At 47.3% G+C, this 24676-nt stretch overlaps 1 protein-coding gene across 1 annotated transcript in view; it reads right to left on the reverse strand.

The window, feature by feature from the left end:
• ITGA9 (integrin subunit alpha 9) overlaps positions 1–24676 on the reverse strand; it is a 326573-nt gene that overhangs the window by 284030 nt on the left and 17867 nt on the right. The window contains exons 3-5 of the mRNA XM_026496718.4: positions 24482–24588; positions 15506–15629; positions 2990–3057 (exon numbers count right to left, since the gene is read on the reverse strand). Of these exons, the coding sequence (XP_026352503.2) occupies positions 2990–3057; positions 15506–15629; positions 24482–24588 (299 nt within the window). The remainder of the gene's footprint in view (positions 1–2989; positions 3058–15505; positions 15630–24481; positions 24589–24676) is intronic.

Below are 24676 nucleotides of genomic sequence, written 5' to 3' on the forward strand. Positions count from 1 at the left end.
CACATCACAGCCTCCTACCTGGCCTCCCTCCTGGCCTTTCCACTTTTAAAATCCTGGGCACGCCAGCCTGCATGGTCTCTCTCTCCCAGCACTGCCATCCACAGTGTCCGTCACCTGCTTGTGGACTTTCAAGGGTGCCCTGCTGCCTCCTGGGCTGAGTAAGACTCTGCTAGACCTTACCAGAGAAACAACAGCCACAGAGGCTATACAATCTCAATGTGCACAGAGACAGAAGGAGAGTGTGAGCTCAGCATACGGCAGGATGGTATTTCAAATCAACGGGGATGAGAAAACCTGGTTAGCAGGCCAATATGAGAACAATCAACTACACGTTTAGGAAAACAATGCAGTTTGTTACTACCATATAATGTTTGCAAAAAGAAATCCAAGATGTACGGAAGAGAGAAATCTTTAAAAAAAATGTAAATATTCTGGAAGAAATTATAGGTGGGTATCTCATATTCTTAGGAGAGGGAGGATCTTTCTGAGAAGTCTAGAATCCAGAGAGAAAATGATTGATGGATTTGACAAATATGACTGTGTGATGGCAGTACAATAAAGACACAATAAGCCAACTCAGACTGATAAAAAAAAAATTTACAACACATATAAGAGATAAGAAATTAGTGTTGAAACTATCTTGCAAGTTCCTAAAAATCAGCTAATCGAAAATAAGAAAAACCAACAGAATAATGGGCCAAAAACATAAACAGGCAATTTCTAGAAAAAGACAAATGGCCAATACTTGAAGAATACTAAACTACACTAGTAAGCAGATAAAGGGACATTACAGGAAAATGAGGTATCTTTTTATAATGACAAAAACTGGTAGTGGTGAGAGGCTGAAGGAACAATGACACACAACTGGGGGACTGTCGGTTGGCAAATACTTCTGGAGTGTAATTTGCCAGAATGTACCCAAATTCAAACGTTGGATAGCTTTGGCACCAGCGATTCCTCTGCTGCGTTTCTCTTCTGCAGAAAAGTGCGCCTGTGCACAAAAATGCCACGTGTGGGCACCTCCAGCCCCATGCTGCCAGGGAGTCTGGTACATTCCAGCAGCCATCCCAAGTCTCTGAGGCTGGAGGAGGTGAGTCCAGGAGGCCAGGTAACAGGTGAGACAGGAAAGGTAGGAAGACCTGGGTGGCCACGTGGAAGAGTCTGGATCTTATTGTTAAGTATGATGGGGATACAGAAGGTTCTGAGCAAAGGAGAGCCACAATATTTTTCTCATTTTGAGGAGGTAGTTTTGGCTACTATGTGGGAAGAGGCTGTCGCGAGGCAGGGTGGGAGTGGGAAATCAGGAGGGTCCTGCGGTGGCACCCTGGGCAAGACGACGGTGCCCTAGGTTTGTAGAGCGGCAGCGGAGGCAGAGAGAAATGGAGGCCTCTGGGATCGGTTTTGGGAGCACAGGAAGTGGGACTCCATGATGACTTGGATGCAGGAGAGGAATCTTGCTCATCTGGGCCTGAGCAGTGCGGACGACTGGAAACACCATCCACCCGACCTCCCATGGAACTCTGTGTAGATGGTCATAAGAATCTCACCGAAGTGACAGCTAAGGGATATAGTAAGAATTAGAGGGTGCAGACTGCGGGGTTGGAGGGAAGCATCTCATGTTTGTTGGTCTGAGAGTGAAAGACAACATTTCTGACTTTTCTACCCTTTCCATGTTGCTTTCTGAATGAAATGCTACATTGCTGACTGTCTATTTTCTGAATTTAAATAGTAATTGAAGAAAATAAGGTTGGCAGTTTTGCTCTGGATCAGAAAGCTCTGGACACTGGTGGGTGTCCCCTCCTGCAGCTCTCTGCTGTCCTGGAGCAAGAGGAGAATGAATGTCAGAAAGACAGTCCCATGGGTCAAGACACAGTGTATGGATTTTAATCTACCATGTGATGGGGAGCCACAGAGACAGAATGACAGGGTTTGATTTTCAAAGATTCCTCAGGCTGCTGTGCAGAAAACACAAGGGTGGGTGTGGAGAACAGATGCAGACTGAGGTGATGGAAATGTTTTCAAGCTAAAGAGGCCGCAGTTGCACAACACTGTCAATGTACTAAATACCACTAGATTGTTTGCTTCCAAATGGTCAACATAGTCAATTTCATGTTGTGTGTATTTTACTACAAAAAAAAAAAAAAAAAAAGATGCAGGGAGACTAGATCAAGACCAGAATATCTCCAGGTGATAACCATGGCTTTTCCAGAAGGGTGATGGTGGTGGGCAATTAAAGCTGTCACATTTGGGATATGCTTAGGAGGTTAAAAGAATAAGATTACAGATGAATTAGAAATATAAAGTACTTTTTTGTTTGGGCCTGAGCAACTCCATGGATGCCTGAGTCACTTACAGGCCCTGGCATGGAGCTTTGCACATGGCAGACAATTAAAAGATGTTTGAGAAATGAGGGGTTGATGTGAAGGGTGAACTCATAGTAGGTAAGAATCACTTAAGAATAGTCCCTAAAGTTGTACTGTCCAGCCAAAGATCATGGTACGACTACATAGGTACAGAAGTATTCAAGTCTACAGTCCTTCGGAATTTGGGAAAGGGGCTGGCTGAGTTACGTATAAAATCATAAAATCTCTCCACAGAGGGAAGAACGACAGGAGGTGATGCTTAATATACCCTCCTCACTGCCGGCAACGAGACACAAATATGGCTGAGCACATCTCACCTGTACCCCCTTGAACCGGTTCCTTCCATGGGGCTCAGAGTCGAGAGGGCTCCTTAGAGAAATTGTCCAATAGGTGTCTCCTCCCAATGAGCCGCCCTTACCCCCCCAATGGTCTCTGGCCAGCAGGAGCTCCCACCGGTGTCAATCACCTTCCCCCGATGTCACATCCAGGGACCAGAATCTACCGCTCACAGCTCAAGTACGTGGGGGGCACCGGCAGCTCCATCTCAAGGAACCACCGAGACCACAATCTGCCAGGAAACTTGAACACCGGCAAGACAGCAGAAATGCCCAAGAGCCGACACCCACCTCAGTGAAGAAGCCTGCTATCCCGGCCTGGCAGGAGCCGTGTTCCTCTCCGTACTTCTTCTTATACTCTAGAGGGGAGGGAAGGAAAGAAGCAAACCACAGCCTCGTCAGTGTGTGTCAGTCGTGTGGAGGGGCCGCCGAGCGTGCTGGCCACTTCCCCCTGCGCTGCTCCAGGCTGGGCCCAGGGATGCCTTCCAGACTGGGGCGCGGAAGGAAAGTCTCAGGAATCCACCAGACCTCAAAAATCCAGGCTCTGGTGCCACTGGGCCAGGAGGCTGCCAAGCTCCCCAGCGGACTTCCTCCACGCATGTGGGGAAAGAGGAGCAGCAGCCATGGTAATTAAGTGGGAGGCTGGTGATGATTATTTCATTGACTTCAGAAAGGATGGCGAGCCCCAGTAGGAAAAGGAGCTGAAAACATGACCCAGAAATGGCATGATGTGGCCATCCCTGTGTGGAGTCCCCTGGAAGACAACCAAGCCTCCCAACATGACACTCCAGAGCTGGAGGCAAGATGATTTCTGCCATCCAAGCAGATACCAGCCAACAGAGCCTGGGCCCCCGCTGGACCTGCTCCCGCACCCGGTTACACCCCCAATGATGTATGGTGACGCTATACGCGGACACCTCCAACTTCGGCTAAAGGGGAAAATCTCTCCAGGTCAACAGAAACACAAATGATGAAGTGCTTTTCCTCTACCATTCCCTCACAGTTCCCAACATGCTGACCCGACAAAGGGGCATTCTGTGCTGCTGTTGTATTTTTAAGTTGGAAGGAAGAGTATTTAGCATGTTCTAGGCCCTGTTAGCTACATCCACTCGTGCCATTTCATTGCTCTCTTATCCCTGGGAGCCCATGTTGCCATCTGTGAATAGGTAAAACTCCCGAGGCTCAGAGAGGTTAGGTGAATTGCCCAAGGTCACATAGCTAGTAAATGGCAAAGCCAAGATTCACATTCGTTCACCTCTGGCCCATCAAACATTCTGCAGAGTGAGTGATTACAAAAAACCCAGGAAGTGACCAGCCAGTTGAAATCATTACATGGGTAAAGACATAGAGATAGAGAGATGTTCAGCTCAGATGACTCAAATTAATTACCTTGCCAGACAAGGGCTCATGGCTGTCCCTGGGCACTTGCAGGCCCGGGGTTCCCAACAAAATAACCCAGTAATCCCCCATGTCACCCCTGGGCTCTTGGCAAGTCTCTGGTACCATTAAAGGCAATATACTTGATTTTGAAACAAAATAAATAATATGAAGGAACAATGCAGCTGTGATTGCAACACAGTGCCACTTCCTGCAGCTCCTAGAGCGTGTGCTAGAGAAGGCGGAAAAGGGCCCTGGGGAAATATACAGAGTAATTCAGTTTCTAACAACACTCACCGCAGAGCCTGGTAACATTTTCCAGTAAGTGGCCATTAACCGACTGCTAAATTACAATGGAATGTCAATTGAGTTACTCCTCTTCCTTGTGAGGGCTAAGTCAGCTCCTCCCTCCTTGTCCTGTTATTACAAGGAGAACTCAAAGGCCTGTCAGAGAGTAACCCAGGGACGATGGGACTCCTCTATTCTCTGCAAAATTTTGCACCCAGGCTGGGAGTGGGGTGTGTGCAAAGTCATAAAGAGATCGTGCATCAAACTGTCTGATGGCAAGCAATAATAAAAATTAATAATAAATCTTACATCAAACAGCATAATGGCAAGAAGGATCAAAATGTCCCAACCCGAACAATTACATTAAATCTGGAAGGTCTGGCAAAAAGCATATCCACCTCCACTGACTCGAGGGGTTAAATACCCAACTGTAACTCTCTGGCAAATAAAACAAGGAAAATTCAGACCCCACCAGCTGAACGAAGCTACAATGCAGAGCACACCAGTTCAACCTCATAAATTTATGGCATGAATAAGAGCTACATAGGAATCTTTCATGTTTTAAAGAAACCTGGCTCAAGGTCTCCTTTGTAACAGGACTGCAAAAATAGTAGATACGAAAACTTGTCTTTCTCCACCTCATCCCCAAACTGTGCTGGCCAGCTCTGTGCCAGAAGTAGGACCCAGGGCTTCTGGGGGAGGGGGGGCCCACAGCCACACAGGGAGCTATGAGTACCCCACTCCTGGCCCCAGGAGAAAGTCCTGCAAAGTCCAGCCCTACTACCAGCCCCCCAGCCTCAGCCAGCATCAAGGTAGCGTTAGAGGCCAGCCTCAGGGTCCCCAAGCTGGGACTGCCTCATCAGGGGTCTGAGGGACGGGGACACCCAGGAAACAGGCATCATCCCACTGGCTTTGACTTTCTGAGACCCCAGGGTCTACACCTGCCTTCTTGGAGTGCTCTAGAACAAGGAGTCAAACTATGTGGGGCTCCTGACTAGTACCCATAACTCTGACCTCCCAGAAACTTCTGTAACTCTTGATTAACCACTTCAACTTGGAAACAGGCTCCAGTCCTAACGCTTCCACCCCCACCCCATCCCACCACACCTACTCTGTGGGGAGGGGAGGCAGCTGTGGCAACTCTAGTCTAGGAAGGCTCAACTGGTGCAACTGGATTAAACACTTCCTATTCTGAGCCATCCACAGCCTTGCAGAACTCCTTTTCAGCTTCTCTGTCCGGGTGTCTTGCAGGGAAATGTAAATGATAGACTCTCCCCATCACAAAATGCGTTTGCTCATCACAGTTTGCATTTATTCAGCACCAGATGAACTCACTGACCTCACTGTCCCCAGCAGCAGCCTGTGCCCGTCACTGGTTCGTGCTGGTCGTGCTGGTGTACTTAGGGAAGGTGTGCGCACGTGTTTTTCTGCGCACAGACTCAAGGCCCAGGTGGAAATGTGAGAAGAGCAGGGACATTCCTTTAGCCGCTAGGACCCGAACTCTCCAACCTGCTTACTTGGGACCTTTGTGCTCCCTGCTCTGCCAGCCCTGCCTTCTGTCTTCCAATCAGTCAGGCTCCCTGACCTCCACCCCCAGCCTGGCTTGGAAAGGAGTTGCGTCCTGGGTACCAGGAATCCTGACTTCTCCACCCAGGGCCACCAACTAACCCCAGAGGCCTGAGGATAGTGGTAGTTGTGATTGGAGCTGGGCAGGGACCCACAGGATTGATGTTTCTGGGCTTTCCAAACCCAGATTGGCTAATTCTACCTTGGGCAATCCCATCTCCTTTGGGGCCTCAGGAGGAACCTGACAGAATACCCAGATCCAGTTCCTGAGAAGGCAGGAGAGCCTCTATACTGCAGAGCTTTGAAAAGGGAGGTAGGAATGGAGACAGGAGGCTGCCCCATCCCAGTGTCCTCAAGAAACCCTCCAGCTCACAATCCCTTCCTCCACTGAGAAGTCCAGGTGGTGTAGGCTGGAAGGACGGGGTGAGAACTCTAGTCTCCGGTGTTCCAGGAAGAACTTTTCCTGAACACACATAGGCTGTGGGCCCTGCTGCAGGCGCCTCCTGGACACATTCACGCAGTCGCCACCCGCCCCAAGGATGTGGCCAGGAAGAGAGCTACAACAACAAGCTGGTTCCCTCCCTTGCCGCCAGGGAACAAAACATTCTTCACCTTGAAGCAGCAAAGGGGAAATCAGAGTCGGCATGACGGCAGCCCACTGTCCTCCTGTAACAAACCTGACACTGTTAAGTCCAGCAGAACTGAATCTCGGAACCAAAAGATGTGGTTGAGCAAGGGGACCTGGAAATCACCTGGAGGACCTAGGAACGGGTTAGAAAACTCTGTCTCTGCCGTGGGCAGGTCTGAGTTACTTGGCCTGCCTCACAGACAATTCATTAGGTCGTACGGTTCCTCCACTCTAAAAATGGTAGTATTTTCCTTGGTTTAGCTACTGATTTTACTAAACCCTGTCTAAACAGAAGGCAATTCAGAGAGGAAAAAATACTGGTTTCCAAATGTTCACAACCCACAACTCAATACATGGAACTTACACTAAAGACTTTTAAGTCATTCAACAATTAAACTGGGTGGGGTCACTTCCTGCACTCTTCCCGAAATGCTGCTTGGATAAAACCAACCCATGGAAAGATCAAGATTTACAGACGGTGTAACATATTATTCCTACTAATCTCTCTTCCCATTTGAGAAAGGTTCATCTTTCAAAGATAAGTCTTTTTAACGCACCAATTTTACAATTGTTTTTTCTATAGCTCCTGAACTTAGCCATGAAATAGAGGGGAAAAAAACAGCTTTCTAGTCTTAAGTTATTCCTTTGTTTTTGCTCAATTTCTGAGTGAATACCAAATAACTGGTCATTAAACAATTAAGAGGATAATGAACTTGGGCAGACAGATCTCTACTAGTAACCAGGGCATTTCAACATATAAAACTAAAAAGACAAAACTTCCCACAGTTATGAGGGACCACAGTCTAAATGGGAAGGAAAAATAAAAGGTAAATGACCTAAATAGCTAGGTTTTATGAAAATAATGGACGATTAAGCAATGGTGGGCATTAAAGGTAAACTGCATAAAGCCAGCAACTTACAATTCTGTGAAAGCAGCTTTAAGAGGGGAAGAGATCCTTAGAGCATGTCTGTAATTCGAACCCCATCCATTTCTTTTACAGATGAAGTCACTACTGCTCAGAGAGAGCAAGTAGTTTATTTAAAGCCACACAGCAAATGAGCCTGAGGCAGGATTAAACGGCAGGGTTCCGGACTGCCAAAGTGCTTCTGCCACAGCGTCATGCTTCACGGAGCACATTGACCGTGAGAACAGTCTCGTCCTTGAGGAAAATGTTTTCCATCAGTGGATGAACGGATACACAAAACGTGGCATATACATTCATTCAGTGCAATATTAAGTCTTAAGGAAGGAAATTGTAACACATGCTACGGTATGAATCAACCTTGTCAAGTGAAGTAAGCCAGTCACAAAAGGACAAACACTGCATAATTCCACTTACTTGAGGTCTCTGAAGACGTCAAACTCATCGGGACAAAGTAGAATAGCAGTTGCCAGGGCTGGGGAGTGGGGGGGGCAGGATGGGGGGAAGGAGGGAATGGAGAGTTGTTTCATGAGGACAGAGTTTCATTTGGGGACAATGGAACAGTTCTAGAGATGGATGGTGGCCGCTGCACAATAGTGAATGTGTGTACGGCACACTTAAAAACGGCTAAAATGGTAAATTTCATGTGATGTATTTTTTTTTAAAGATTTTATTTATTTATTTGACACAGAGAGAGAGAGCGCCAGCGAGAGAGGAAACACAAGCAGGGGGAGTGGGAGAGGAAGAAGGAGGCTCCCAGCGGAGGAGGGAGCCCGATGCAGGGCTCGATCCCAGAACCCTGGGATCAGGCCCTGAGCCGAAGGCAGACGCTTAACGACTGAGCCACCCAGGCGCCCCATATTTTATGTATTTTTTACAAAAATTTTTAAAAAATTTTAACGTTTCATAATCTTTAAATAGTTCCTTCCACCCAGAATCTAATATCAATTTTGCGAACTCCCTACTTTAGAAGCAGAAGCAAGCAAATTTATAGGCACAAAATAGTATACCTACCTTCAACTTACTGTGTGTTAGACTAAATGTGTGTACCACCCCAAAATTCACACATTGAAATCATATTACTGACGGGATGGTATCAGGCCGTTGGGGCCTTGGGAGGTGATTAGCATCAGATGAGGCCACAAGGGTAGAGCCCCCATAAATGGGATTTCTGCCCTCTTGTGAGGCCTTAGAGAGCTTGCCTCTCTCTGCTCTCCACCACATGAGGACACAGAGGAGGGCCCTCACCAGATGCTGAATAGGCCAGGGCCTTGATCTTGGACTTCCCAGACTCCAGAACAGTGAGAAATAAATGTTTGTTATTTAAGTTGCTCTGTCTGTGGTATATTTGTTACAGCAGCCCCGAATGCCCAAGACATTGTACATTATGTTATCTTTCATCCTTCCAAAAGAAGTGACCCTGAACATGGGACAGTCACGTCTCAGGGAGGGTTCCAGCTCAGAGCTGAAGAGAATTCACATGATGACCAAAACTAAACAGACTCGTGCAATAACTACCACTGAAACATGGACAGTCAAACCACTGTGCAGATGTGAAAACCAAATGCTTACAGTAAGGAAGGATCTAGGACGTAGAGCAGATGGGCCTCCCAGTAAAATGTTATCAGGCTGAGGGGCCCCATCTGCCCCTTGCACCTGCTGGGACTTGTCTATATTTTGTCTAAACTGCAAAACTGCAACAGTCTGAGAAGTCTCTAGTACGGTGTCCTAAAAAATCAGAATAAAATTACCACATCATAGGAGATTTTGCTCAGTGAGGGCCACAGCACGCCAGTAATCACAAAGGAAACCAACATCCCAACGGAACAAGTGGTACAAAGAAACCTGCTATTGAACTTCAATGCCAACAATCCCTCTCTGCTTAATGAGCTTGTGACCTTCATCAACCTCCCCACCCTGTTTTCTCATCTGTACAATGGGGATAAGAATTCCTACTCCCAAGATGAGGTCATTACTCAGTATGATCATACATGTTAAGTACCCTAACCCAATCCCTGGCACCTGTTAGATAAATCTGAATCTGTTAGTTTCTCTGAGAGGAATAAAACCCAAGATACCTGTCATACAGATTAGCAATTTTTGAAGAGGAGATTCATAAAACGTAGACATCGGTAAGGAAAACATTAGATGATACCGTTTAAGCAGTCTATAATTCCACACAACGTATGGAAGCACATTGGAAGTACAGAATATATTTATGCCCATGGTAAAAATTCTTGGCACCAAAATGAAAGCTCAGTGGGGTTCCCTGAGCCACAAGAGCCACTGCCAGAGACATGGTCACCTCCTCTGGCCCTGGCTTTTCCCTCCAGCTACCCTCCCTCCCTCTCTCTCCGCCTCAGGGTCCCTCTCCGCCTTAACTGGCTATAATACAGAACTACATCTGTTTCTAAATTTGCTGTATTTACTTAAATGAGATAATGTTTATGAAAGCTCTTTAGAAACCATAAAATCCTATGTAAATGTAGAGTTCTTTATTTAATAAAAATTTATGGGGCTTGTTCTTAAATTTTTAAATGGATCAACTTAGCTTTTTATGGTTCTCTCCAAAACAAAACAAAAACACAACAAAACAAGACAAAACCTCAAGTCCCTTTCATTTGTAAATGGCTCTTGATTGATTTTTATCCCCTGTGGAGTCACAGCATTCAACACTAGACAGGAGAAGAACACTACACATGTGAATGGGTGATCTATTTCCTTCTCTAGAAATGAGCACTGTCTTGAGAGATGCAAAACCAACTGGGAATAAAAGGCCAGTCACACCCAGATAATAAAGTGGCACAGAAATCTTTGGAATCAATGGGACAATTTTAAAGCACAGTGAAATTTGATAAATTCAGACCCCAACAATTCCCAACTTGAGGACATTTAAACACAGCATGAATTAAACTTTAGATCATCTACAAAAAGGGGAGAAGAGAGCTTACCAACAAATAAATTGTGCAAATAGGATCTTTAAAGATATTTAAGAAATTATCATCTTTAATGGAGTCTTTCTTTTCATGGAGTCTTAAAGTCATTTTTGTAATACCCAACTTTCTATCCTCCATTATCTATTCATTAAAGCAGGATTTGCTAGAAACCTTCTCTGAAGGCTTAAGGATACTTAACTAAAAAATTCATACTTATCGAGTGTTCACTCTGAGTTAGGCACCTCAAATACCTCTTCAGTAGGTTAATCTCCCCATTTTACAGATGAGAGCACTGAGGCTCAGCAGGTTTACCCGAAGTCACCCCAAAGTAAGAGCTATGGGTTCAATCACAGGAACAAGTGAGAGGTAAAGCCAGATTCTGAAATTGGGTCTAACTGAAACACTTTTTATTAATTTAGCAGAGCTGCTCCCCAACTTTTCCAGATTGTGAGGCTTTTTTTGCCACAATAAAAAGATGACTTGTGGGGGGCCTGGGTGGCTCAGTTGGTTGAGTGTTCAACTCTTGGTTTCGGCTCCGGTCATGATCTCATGGGTTGTGAGATCAAGCCCGCAGGGGGGGCTCCATGCTCAGCGGGGAGTCTGCTTGTGGATTCTCCCCCTCTGCCCCTCCCTGCACTCACATGTGCACAATCTAAAATAAATAAATTAATCTTAAAAAAAAAGAAAGATGACTTGTTTACAGCCCCACTCCTGCCAAGTTCTGGCTTCTTGTCTCGGTGGGCTCAAGGGCAAAGGATGAAAGAAATCTCCGTGCCCGATATTAACGACACACTGACTTAACTTCAGGGAGCCCCAAAGTATGACTTGGTTAATGACAACAGGTTTCATAGCACTTGCTCTTCGGCTTACAAATAGTTTCCCCCACGTCGTCCCACTGAACTTCTCGTTTTCTCACGCACTCAGATAAAACCAAACAACATGTGGTAGTAATGATGCTGTTCCCGTATCACACACAAACTAAACGGCCGACTTAATGGTATGCTCCATGGGTTTATTTTACTTTGTGTCCTAAATTCATTTTTGTTTCCCATTCCCTCTACATTTCCTGGTTCCAAACAGGATATTCTGATAGCATTTCCCACCCAACCAGAAACAGGAAGCACCTGAAAAGTCATGAGAAAAATGTCTTTGTGCCAAAGACTGGTGTTTTAAGAATACAAAAGTTTGAGACAGTCTAGACACGGGGCCACAGACTTTGAGGCTTTCGTCTATTAAACCAACCTTGCCATATTCTGAAGAGAGCACAGGTGACCTTCCGGGAGACCCAAAACAAGGCCACCATGAGAGAACAATGTGTGGTCTTTCTGAGCACTTGTGAATTTTCTCAGGAGCCCCTAATGAGAACTTCCCTCAGAGGTAATTCAGTGGAGGCCCAGCCACAGGCCTGAGGCCATCGAGACAGAAGCATAAAGAGCGGGCCCCCAGCAAGCCTCCCACGCTCCTCAGTGGTCCTTGAGCTATTCCGCAGCAGGCACACTCTGAGGAGGCAGGGCCCCTTCCTCCCCTCCCAGCACCCACTGCACCACCAACAGTGGGTTCCCAGTTGGCTGCAGACTCTAAGCGGGCATCCATTTTTCCAGGTGTAACATGAAATAAGCCGTCTTAATGCCACTTAGAGTTTGGATACAGCTGGGGCCCTTGCGGAGAGGTACCCTGCAGGACACACTGGCGTGAACTTCTCTCCCCACACAGCTCTCCCACTTGGGAAACATCATGTTTCCTCTGTTTCCCCCTGTAGATGGGGAAGTTCTCGACAGCTGGGACCGTGTCACTTGGGTTTTATCTGTGAGGCACTTAAGATGATGTGGACTCTACTCCTAGCAGACAAATTAGTCACCCCACAGTGATTAACACACATTTGCCTAGCATACAGTACATTAGCACATATTATGGAGTATCAGCATATATATGCTTAGCGTACATGCATACCCACGCACACACACACACACACACACACACACGGCACAATTCTAAGAACTGACAAGTTTTAACTCACTTTGTCCACTTCACGGACCCCTGAGGTAGCTTAGACACATTCACAAGGGCAGAGCCAGGACTTGGGCTCTGGTAGTCGAGGTCCAGAGCCTATGCTTTTAGCCACCATGCTACTTTGCCTCTCCATTGCATGACACATGAATAACAGAGTGGAAAGAAAAACTTGGCTTTGAGCAAGCCACACCACATCTCTAGACCTCAGTAAAGATAGGCTCGTCAAGATGATATCCAAAAGGTCTTGTCAAATTCTGAAACAGTTCTGTTGTACTGTACTTAGCTGTAATGAGATCCTTCACTTGGAACAGAGAGCTTGAGTCACCGAGTTTTTCCACATTAAGAGAAAAATATGGTTGCTTTAAGACCCAAAGTAGTCCACAAAACTGGGAGGTGGACATCCCCAAAGCCAACAGAGCACACGCAAGGGTCCTCTAACTGGGGCCAGGATCCCGTCAAGGCAGTCTTTTAGAGAAATTTGAGCGTCTGCCACCCCTTGTCTCCTACAGGAACAAAAACCACAGAAGCATTCTCCTCAGTGCCCCATTGTTCTGAGGGGCTGCTCTTATACCCCAGCACCCCGCAGCCCCATGAATGAGTTAGCACACAGAAGTGTGTGTGTGCCCATGGAGAAGGAGTGGGCAGGGGTACCGCCATTTTGCTAATTTCTTTGCTGGGCCCATTTGTCCATCATTAAGTCAAGGAACAGTCAAAGAGCGATGCTGCCAGCCTGGGTTGATCCTACATCCACTGTTCTGGGAGGAATCTGGGATCATGAGACAAGCCCCACGTCAGCTATTACTGCATAACGAGCAGGAAATGTGTGTGACAAATAAGCAGTGTTCCTTTCCCACTCCGACTCCCACAGATCAGGGGGGCTTCGGCTGATCTGGTTGGGCTCCGGCTGCAGGTTCAGTGCAGGTCTGTTCTACACGTAGCTCTTCTGGGACCGGCGAGCCACAGGGGGCATGTTCCATGGTGAGGGTCCCAAGCACCCAGAGGGGCTCCTAAGGCCCTGGCTCAGAGCTCACACACGCTTGTGAAGGAGGGACGTGTGGAGCACACCTGAACTGACCTGGCCCTGCTGGGGCTCCTCCTTGGCATCCAGACCCCCACCACCCTTACTCTTTCTAGGGTGCAGCGTGGCGGCCAGCATGCTGCTCTCCCTGCTGGGGGGCTTTCCCTGCCCACACACGCAGCAGGAAGAATGGTGGAAAGATTCCAGCCGCTACACGCCTCAGGTGGGTAATCGCAAGGTGTGTTCTTTGCTGGCCCCAGGGCTCCCCAGACACTGCACCCCAGCTGCCCATGATGGTAACTTGTAAGTAGCATCCGTATGGGCCACCTTTCCTTCCGTTTCTTGCTTCCCATGCCTGACCTCCAGAAAACTGCCCATATTCAAACCCAAGTGAAGGGAATTGTAAATATTAAGTGAGAGAAGGTGTAAAGTCTCCAAACCAACAGTGGCCCAGTGCTGAGCTCACAGTCGTTTAACAACACATCATGTGCAAGTTGAGTCACAGAGGCTACAGGCTCTAGCAACCTCTTCAGAGGTCTGTCCTGCTGCGTTCTGATGCTTATGGTGGGATACAGAGGAATCATGGGATACATGCAACATGTCCCTATTTCAACACGTCTTCTGGGAAAACCAACATCCTGGTCCTATTGCATAACTAGTTTGGATTCAATAATCACTGCCTCCAGTACCCCTATCGATTCCCTCACCTCTCTCCAGGCCAACGAACTACCCAAAGAGTTGTTCCAGGAGCTTCCCCTTTTCTTTCTGGGGTGGGGGGGGGAGTGATGAATAAGCTGGGGCACTCAGAACACAGCCTTGACACCTTGTTGATGTGTTTATACTATCTGTCCTTCTCCGTCGACGGACTACATTACGTCCATTTTTCAGATGGAATTTTTCTTCTGACTGGGGCAATACAGAGATAAATGGGGCCAGGGTTCAATTTCCCAGCCACAGCTGACCAAAATGCTGACACAGAGGAAAAGAACAAGGCTCACCCTCATGGAAGGACAGGGTTCCTGCCTCCTGCAGGGACCCTGCCAGTTCTTCCGTGGGGCATTACACAGAACACCTGCTCAAATGCACGTGTCCAGACAGTATTTCTCAGAACCATCTTTGGTGGCCGCAAAACTTGAAGCCTGGGAAACCCCAGGGAGGCCCAGTGGAAACGTGGACACAGGCTAGCGGAGACTTGGATCCAAGCAAGTAAGTTAGAAGGAGAATTAAAATATAAATAGCACAGCACTTAGAGAGGAAACAAGTGCTCACTCCCTCAGAATTAGGCAAAGAAAACCCGAGCGTACAAACCATAAAACCAACGAAAAGGAGAGCATTTCCTAAATCCTTAAAACTCAAGTTCAACTGAGCTAAATAATGATCAGCTCAAAAAAATATTTTTTAATAAAAAAAAATTAAAATGATCAGCTCAATGGTGTTTGGAGGTTTTAAGCAGGGAGCCTGAGAAAATACATTTCCTTCCAAGAACCCAAGTGCCCCTTGGCAAAGAGGTCTTCAAACTGTCTTGACAGTGTGTGGACCAGATGGGAAGGAAAGCCAGCCTTGGGATGTTATGCAATGACTGAATCCTAGGTTTCAGGATTCCCGCTGCCTCAGGACATTTGTTCACAGAGCTTCTCGGGAGCCTTAAGACCATCTGGGAGCTGGGACCATGGAGATGATCTGAGCCAACATCTGAATTTTCAGGCGAGGACATCAAGGTCCAGAGAGAGAAAGCAGATTTCTCAAGGCTGCCCAGCATGTGGCAGTGCCTGATCGCTTGGTGAATTTTGGTCTGAAACTTCATATAGCTCAGTAAGCACCACGGGCTCTGGGGCAGTGATAGGCAGAGCTGGGGCTGGCGGGGTCTGGAACCATAGCCCCCTGCTCGTCCCATTCCCTGGGCAGGGCCGTGGGTGCCAAGAGGCCAACAGGGGACCCACCGCTGCCCTCCAGTTAGAGTTTGGGAAGCTGAGGGAAACAGAGATGATGGGAGTTATTCAGGGTGCCGTGGCAGGGGTGGGGTGGGGTGGGGCTTGGGGGTGAGGAATCAGCAGTGCTCACCTTCATAGCAAGGGATCAGCGTCCTGCCTTTGGCCTGGAGATTGGATGGGATGATGTAACAAAAGCCGTGGGGCAGGATGTGGTCTGTTTCATAGTAGATGTTCTTCCAGCGATGGGCACAGGCCTGAAAGACAGAGAGGGGGTCAGAGCAGGAAAGTCAGCCCCAGGAGGTCCCAAAGCAGAGCCCTGGCAATGCCAAGTGGTTCCATGCGAGGAGAGGGGCAGAGGGACCAGAAAGCCACCCTCCCTCCTACTCAGCCACAGCTTGGCACCAGCTACTGTTTGCATCAGCAACCTATACAGAAAAAGCAAGCCCCTGGGAGGCAACTAGGAAGAGACAGGAAACAAATACATAGACTAGTAAGGGTTGTACCTAGTGCTGAGCCTTGGGAAGGAAAGACCTGGGGTAATGGGACAGAGACTCGGGGGGTGAGAAGGACAGAGGTCAGGGAGAGAGGAGAGAGCGCCAACCACACTGAGCATGACGGCGTGGTCATCAGGTACTGAGGAAGCTCGTGAGAAAGGCTTGAAGGTTCAAGGGAAAGGAAGGTCATCGTTGGGCAGGTCTGGACTGTTGTGGGAAGAAACAGCTCAGAAAGGGGACAGGTTCAGCCCACGGGAGTCTTGTAGACCTTGGGGACTACTACTTTGGTGGACGTGCCCAGGAAGCTGACAGAGTCTCAGAAAGGTGAGTGGGACAATCTGCTTTACAGTTTAGAAAGACAACAGAACCACTGTGTGGAGACCGCAGGTGGGCAAGAGTGGAAGTGAACATCCAGGTGAGAATGGACGCTGGCCTTGCCCAGGATGGGGGCAGTGGAGGGGAGAGGAGGGGATGGCTTCAGGGTACATGCTGGGGGTAGAGCCGATGGGCCCTGGGGAACCACCAGAGTCGGGGAGAGCAGGAAGGGAACCAGGTAAAGATAAGACAACCCCCAACACCCACCTTGAGGCCCTCAGGCCAGGATGGGTATGCTATGCATGCCTCACAGGTGTGTCTGTTCACTTAGTCACCCATCAAGTATTTATTGAGCACCTACTGTGTGCCAGGCTCTGTGCTAGGCTCTGAAGACACAGCAATGAACAGTCAGAGCCCTGGGTCAGTCTGGTGGGGGAGACAGACCCCAGCCCTCATGAGGACACACTTTGGGGAGCTCCTTTCAGGGCAAAGGAGCAGGGTGAACCACTGCCCGTATCTGACTCTTTTTGCCTACAGAAAGATTTCAGCATGCACATCATTAACTGGAAGTAGATGTTGATGGTTCTTTTTTCAAAGTAGATTTACATACAGCAAAATGTACAAATCTCAAGTATACCACTTAATGAGCTTTGACAAAGGTGTACACTCATGTAGATGGACCTTAAGCAAGATACAGAACATTTCCATCTCACCCCGAAGTTCCCTCAGGCCGGGAAGTGGCTGGTTTCCACAGGCAGGTCAGGGAGGGCTACTCAGAGGTGGTGCCATCCGAGCAGAGGCCTGAGGAATTGAGGGAATGGCTGGGAGGGCACCTGAGAGGGGGTTCAGGGCAGAGGGCTCCCAAGTGGGCTATATAGCTTGGCATATGTGAGATGAGGCTATTAGGGACAGACGGACAGACCCCCAAGTCAGCTCTCTGACAGCTTCTCAGCACCGGGGCCCAACAGACGCTGGAATGGGAGCCAGCGGTAGGAACATGGGCTGGGCGCATCCTTCCCCACCCACCAGAGAACACCCCCAGCCTCACACTCGGACATAACTGCCCATTCCATGTGTGACCGCACATGCCCGAATATCCACAAGTTTGGTCAGGATCCGACCTGCTCACGCCAAGGGCGTGCCCGGTTCTCGAGCGCATGCACCACTCACGTCTGCGGCCTGCTCACTCCACGGACGTGCCTAGTTCTCATGCGCATGCGCCACTCGCTAACGCTACCGGGTCACTTCACGCTGGCCTACAAATGTCTGTCTTTAAAATACCACATTTTTAAATAACCAAAGTTTTTAACTTCTTGGCTTCTCTCCTTCAAATGCATAATGGACCACAATGTTCAGCTTTTATATGGCCCACATTTGACTTCTGCAACCCTGGAGGGTGGGCACGGGAATCCAGAATTCCTGTTTCCACATGGGAACCCCAAGTGGGCTCAGAGCTAGCAAGTGCTGCAAACAGGACTGGAACCCACCATTTCAGGGCCCTCCTTGTCTCATTAGAAAACATTTTCCCTTTAAAACTTCTAATTCCAGCCTGAGAAGCCATCAAACCCACTGCCTGAGACAGCTCCAGTGGCTGTTGAGCTCCTCTCCTTATCCAGAGGTCCTAATACCCACCAGAGTGGATAACCACTCTGCGGCAGAGTCAAATACCCAGGGCACCGAGTGAGAGGGGCTTCTTTGGGGCCCTCAGATCATCCTCTGATGAAAATCACCGCCTGCCAGCCTCTCCGCTCTTCATTCCTTCAAAGCAACTACCTTGCAGGACCCCTGACAAGGCCACTCCCTACCCAAGGGCAAAACTACTGGAAAGGTGAATTTGCCCACACATTCACTGGCTCTTGCCCTAGGACATTAAACTTCATAAAACAAATTTGTTATTCCTTATATTGCAAACCTTCATTCCTCATGTTTCTCAAGGAGCTGTACAAATCCATCACAAAGCACATAATTGCTCCACTCCGCTAAGTAGTTGATTTAAATTTTTAGTTCTGACTCAATTCCCACAGCTTGCAAGCCATCTAGCTGGCCGGCAAATGACTTCTATTTTAGCTTATAGACTCAGCAAAGCCCTTGGCTTCCAGGGCTTACTGCATTTTATTGTATTTCTGGGTAGGAGAGACCATAAAAAGAGGCGGATGTTTATCGTGGGGCATGCTGACTCTTCTAAGGAAGGACATTCTGCATGTAATGTCTAGTTTATTGTCTCATTTGTTGTTGGTTTTTTTTAAGTGCCATAAACTGTTTAAGGAGTGATCTTGAAGAATTCCTAGAAAATCCAAATATTGCATTTCACAGTAAACTAAACTAAAATTAAGGCATTCTGTGAGGTCAGAGATCAAAGTGTCAAAGGCAGTATGCATGTAGGAAAACAATGAAGAGTATTTCTGAGTATAAATTATAGAAAGAAAAGACTGTTTAGCCCTGATTATCATTATATATACACACGCATGTCAATCTGACTGCTACATTAAAAAAAAAATTCCTAGGGACTGTCTCCAAAGGATTACTAACACAATCAATCTCTCTAAATGAGTTTTACTGTGAGGGAGGAAGTGGGGCAGAGCAAGGAAGAACAGGAAAAGAAGAGCATTCTCTAAAAACAGCAAGACCAGTCAAACTCAGATTCCAAATAATCATAAGAAAGGGAAGGAGCGTCTACCATCACCCCAAATCTTAGAATCTGACATCTTTCCAGTTATAAGGATTTTTTTTTTACTTCCAAAAAATAAAAAGGAAAAAATGAGCAATTTTTATTTCAAAGGTCTTTTTTGTTGTATGGAAATAGCACGTCCTTCCTGGGCGGGCAGTGGGGGGGGGGGGGGCAGGGGGAGGGGGAGTGGATCCTGGGCCTCTCCCAATGGCTCAGCCACAAAGGCACGTAGGTCCCCACCCCACCCTCTTACACAGATGGCCAGAGCTATTACCACACCTCAGGTCCACCCTGCACAGCCGGGGCCAGGCCCTGGGCCACTGTGAACAGTGGGTGGAGGGGGTCAGGGCCACGATGCCACAGATCTCTTCAATCCAGCAAGGAAGCGCTCCACCCCCTTCTCCAAGGGAGGACCGAGTGGCCTGGGAGGCACAGGGAAGGGGCTTCTGGGGTCCTGGGAAAGTCCATTCTGGGAATGTTGACCACATGACAATTCATCAAAATGAACACGAATTATTTATGTACTTTCTTGCCTGTGTCATAGCTCATTAAAAGGTCTGTAAACAACAACAACAACAGAAGTAAATGCAGACGTGGTCCCTGCAGCTTTGAAAGCAGTGGACAGATAAGAAGTGGTGAATAGACAGGAACTGCCCTCAAGTTCAGAAAGGACGCGGCACAGAGCTGAGAATGTCACTGCCACCAGAAGTAATCTAGGTATTTCCATTATTTGTTGTCTGAGCCTTGGAGACGACCGAAAAGCAGAAACATTGGACTTGAACATTTTGAGGTGCCCTTCCAAATCCCAGAAAAGAGTCTGTGCCTATGCCAGGTGGGTTGGTTGGATATGGTAAGAAGTGATTTCTTTTTCTCTATTTCTTAAATTGTCATCTGCACGCTGGGCTTGCTGGGGGGACAGCATGGGGAGGGAAAGGGCTTGCCCCTAATCCCGATGCTGTGTTTGCACCTAGTATCATTTGCTTGCTGGAGGAAAACTGGAAGGTACCACAACACCAGCCAAGACTGGCAGATATGAAGCCAAAGTCAGCCCACCAGAGCTGGTTGCTGGTTTCAGGGCTGAGAAAACATCATTGGTCAATGAGACACTTGACGCCCTGTCACAGCTTTCAAATTCTCCATCTGTTCTTTACTTTGAATCAGCACCAGATGCCGTTTTCAGAAAACCCACCCCACCTCCCCCTCTTCACCGCCCCCCCCCAAATCCAACATTATGTTCCTTGGGGATACAGGTCCCATGCTCACACCCCAGGTACCTCCTGAGCCTTCGAAGTTGTTTGAATAACACCCGTCTTCCTGTGTTTAATTTACAAATAAATACTTGCCTCGCAGAAAGCCTTGACAGGTGGACTTGACACATTAAAGAAAAAGCAAGTGGATAATAGGCCTCCAAAATGTAAATATGGATGATGTCACCACTCCCTGTCCCTTGCTGTCACCTATCATCTCTAGGGCCATTTTACAGCATTTTGCCTCATGCTTCTATCCACCACTAAGTCAGCCACCAAGAAGGGATGGCAACTGATTTGCTTTCTAATTGTTTTAACAGTGACACTCAGCCCTCGTATTACTCAAACACACTTTTAGACACCCCTCCTAGAGAGATCATCTCCAAGCATTGACAGTGAAAGGGGTAAAAGATGTGGCCTCTCCCTAAGCCACTTCCATAAAAAAGGAGACACACACACAAGATAAATTATACATATAAAGGTGACAACATAATGCTCAGTTTCTAATGACCCAAAAGATGCTAAACTTATTCCAGAAAGCACTGTCACCAAATGACAGACTTCCAGGAAGAAGCTGAGTCTAAACCAGGAAGGACAGAGGGGCTTGGGGACAGAGAAGACCTAGGACAAGCCTCTCCTAGCAAAATGGCATATGTGCAAAAAGCCACAAGGACAACTCAACAAAAATACAATCCAATTTAAAAATGGGCAAAGGAGTCAAACACACATTTCTCCAATGAAGATATACAAATGGCCATCAAGCACATGAAAAGATGCTCAATATAACTAATCATTAGGGAAATTCAAAATACCATCTTGCACCCATTAGGATGGCCACTATTAAAGGAAAGGAAATGTGTTGGCAATGATGTGGAGAAATTGGAACCCTTCTCTTACGCACTGCTGGTGGGAATGCAAAATGGCACAGCGCTGTGGGAAAACACTGTGGCAGTTCCTCAAAAAAATAGAAGTAGAATTACTATAGGGTTTAGCCATTCTACTTCTGGATATATACAAAATAACTGAAAACAGGATCTTGAAGGGCTATTTGCACACCCGCGTTCACGGCAGCATTATTCACAACAGCCAAGAAGTAGAAACAACCCAAATATCCAGCGATGGATAAACAAAATGTGGCATATACATAGAGTAGAATAGTATTCAGCCCTAAAAATGAAGGAAATAGGGGCAGTTGAGCATCTGACTCTTGATTTCAGCTCAGGTCATGATCTCAGGGTCATAGGATCAAGCCCCACATCAGGCTCCACGTTGGGCATGAAGCCTGCTTAGCATTCCCTCTCCCTCCCGCTCTGTCCCTTCTCTCCCCCTGCATGTGTGCATGCTCTAAAAAAATTAAAATTAAAATTAAAAAAAGAAGGAAATTCTGTCATCTGCTACAATATGGATGAACCTTGAGGACATTATGCCAAGTGAAATAAGCCAGTCACAAGATAAATACTGCATGATTCCACATATGTGAGTTATCAAATATAGTCAAACTCTCAGAAACAGAGGAGTGGTGGTTGTCAGAGGCTGGGGGCAGCAGGAAGGGGGCAAGTGTTCAGTCGGTACAGAGTTTGTTTTTTAAGATGAAAAAGTTCAGAGATCTGCCTCCCAACAAAGTGCACACACGTAATGCTATGTACTGCACATTTGTTAAGATGGGGTGCGGGGGTGGTTCAGTCAGTTAAGCATCTGCCTTCAGTCAGGTCATGATCCCAGGTCGAGCCCCATGTTGGACATCCTGCTCAGCAGAGAGCCTGCTTCTCCCTCTCCCTCTGCAGCTCCCCTTGCTTGTGCTCTCTTTCTCTCTCTCTGTCAGATAAATAAAATCTTTTTTAGAAAATGGTTAAGACAGTAAATTTTATATTGTCTTTGACCACAGTTTTAAAAAAAAAATGCCATGAGGAAAATGGATGCCGTCGGATGCCCCTCCTTCTCCAGCACCCACGGGGTGGCTCGCTGAATGGATGAAGCAGTAATTGTGTAAAACATGAGAAAAATAGCTCTGCGTGTGACGAATTAGGGCAAGATTATCACAGCAGATTATTGTATCATAGCACCATCTCCACTGCACACCAGCTCTGCCTTCTTGGCTTCCTTTGCTAACTCGTCCCCGTGATCCTCACCACTGTGCATGTCCCCAGAGGTGGCCCCCTCCTCAGACTAATTTGCAGTGACATAAAAGCCTCTGGAAGCAAGTTCTTGGCCACACAGAGGTTATCCTTTTGCGGGGAGAGGAAACATTTCGTGGGTTGTGTGGCCACCAGACCACCCCCTCCTCTGGGCTGAATTTCGACCTCAGGCCACCCTGATTTGGAGACGGATCAGCTTCTTCCCTCCTTTCCAGAGGACAGCAGACAAGCCTTCCAGCCCTCCTGGGGCTGCGTTGTCCGGTCAGGGTCAGGCCGCTATGTCTGGAGGAATGTCGAGGCTTGGAGATGGTCCAGGAAAACCGCAACAGTGATTAAAGTGCTGGACATGGAGACACACAGCGGGGTTGGGGGCCCTCACCAGATCTACAACGGTTCCAGGAGGCAGGCCCCTCCACGCTGGTGACAGCATCCAGCTGCTTCCTCCCTCCCCAAGGGGCCCAGCAAGGGGCAGATGCTAAATTTGTGGTGAGGAGGCAGGCCGAATTCACAAGAAGAGCTTCTGCCAGGGAGAAGTTTAACACAAAAGTGGGCTCCTCAAAGAGGGGAAGGAGACATTTCACCTGGATCCGTACGGAAAACCTATTTCCCCCGGGGATAAAATATAAATATGTAAAACCCTCAACTTTACAGCATGTGGCCCAAAAGAAGCCTTCAATGAATGGCAGCTGGTAATATTTTCCCTCCTTGATCTTATGCTTTTATAAGAAAAAATATTCATGGAGCTTCCAAGAAAAGCCAATGAAAAGAAAAGGCCTATGAAGTCAGAATACTGGTTATCTCAGAGGAGGGGGGCACAAGGGAGCATTCTGGTATTAGCAACAGGGATGCAGGAGTGTGGGTATGAAAACCCCACCAAGCTGTTCACGTCAGGTTGGGTAAGTACTTTAGCGTTCTACCGTCATAGGAGAGAGTAAAAGAAAAAAGTAGACAAAACTTCTGAGGCAGTTACAAATTCCTTTTTTTGTGGAGTCCAGTAAAATCTTTTGGAGTGATGGAAATGTTTTCTCTGTGTGCTGTCCAACTCAGTAGCCACGAGCCGGGTGCTACTACTGATCGCCTGAAATGGGGCTAGTGTGACGGAAACACTGAGTTTTTAATTTAGATCAATTTAAAGTGCACTGACTCCATGTGGCTGGCAGCAGCCTCATTAGATGGCGTAGCTCTAGGAGGTCGCGAGGATAAAGACTTTTCTTCGTACCTCCTCAAAACACCTAATGAACCTGAGGACCTCATACGCACTTTGGGACCCAAATATCGTTGACCCTCGAACGACGTGGTGGTTAGGGGCACCGACCTCTCATGCACCTGAAAATCTGAATACAACTTTTGACTCCCCAAAAACTTAATAGTCTATTGACCTGAAGCCTTATCAAGAACATAGTCAGTTAACACATACTTTGTATGTTATATATGCTAGACACTATATTCTTACGATAAAGTAAGCTAGAGAAAAGAAAATACGTGGAAGAGAAAACATATTTACAGTGCTGTAAAAAATCCACCTATAAGAGGACCCATGCAGTTCCCACCCGTGTTGTTCGAAGGTCAACTGTAAGGCATGAAAAATAACCTGGGTTTCCTAATAGATAATACTATGTAGGAACAAATAGGAATAAACTAATGTTACACACAACATGGGTTAATCTCAAAAGTATTTTGAGTGAAAGAAGTCTTACACAAAAGAGCACACACGGTAGTTTTCCATTTATAGGAAGTTCTAGAAATATAAAAAGTAATCCTCGGTAATACTAACCATAACTAAGTGGTTGCCTCGGGGTGGGAGGAACTGACAAGAAAGGAACATAAGAGAACTTTTTGGGGATGACAGAAATATTCTATAACTCGATGGGGGCAGGGGGATTACACAGGAGTGTATCATGGTCAAAACCCAAACTATAATCTTAAATTCTGTGCATTTCATGCAGAGTATACCTCAAAAAACACACACTCACAAAAATCTTATGTAATGAACAAGATTTCCGAAGCACCCTTCACACACGTTTTGTCATGTCCCAACAACCGTATCTCTGCACCCTGGAACAGACATTAAACATCGGACAGATAAAGAAAATCAAAAGATCAGTCATTGGTCCAAGCAGTAGTGCAGAGCAGGCGACCTCAAGGCCATACCCTCATCGCTGTGCCATCCAGCCTGCCTAGGGGATCACAGAGTCATTTGTCCTCGGAGCGCGGCCCCCTCCCCACAGCACCCCCAGGAGGTCTTACCAGCACGAGGCCATCAGCCTTGGGCTGCCGGGCCAGGCTCACCCCCATCCACTCATCGTCCCGGTCTTCCCGGCAGGTCTTTCCGCATGGCATGCCCCGACTCTTCCCTGGATGAGAAAGAGAAAAGCCAGACTTGCTTTGAGAAACGATGTTCTGCTGGCTGCTTCTCAAAGGGTGGTCTACAGTCCAAACGCT

The sequence above is a fragment of the Ursus arctos genome, unplaced genomic scaffold (assembly GCF_023065955.2).
Source record: "Ursus arctos isolate Adak ecotype North America unplaced genomic scaffold, UrsArc2.0 scaffold_20, whole genome shotgun sequence".
Lineage (NCBI taxonomy): Eukaryota > Metazoa > Chordata > Mammalia > Carnivora > Ursidae > Ursus > Ursus arctos.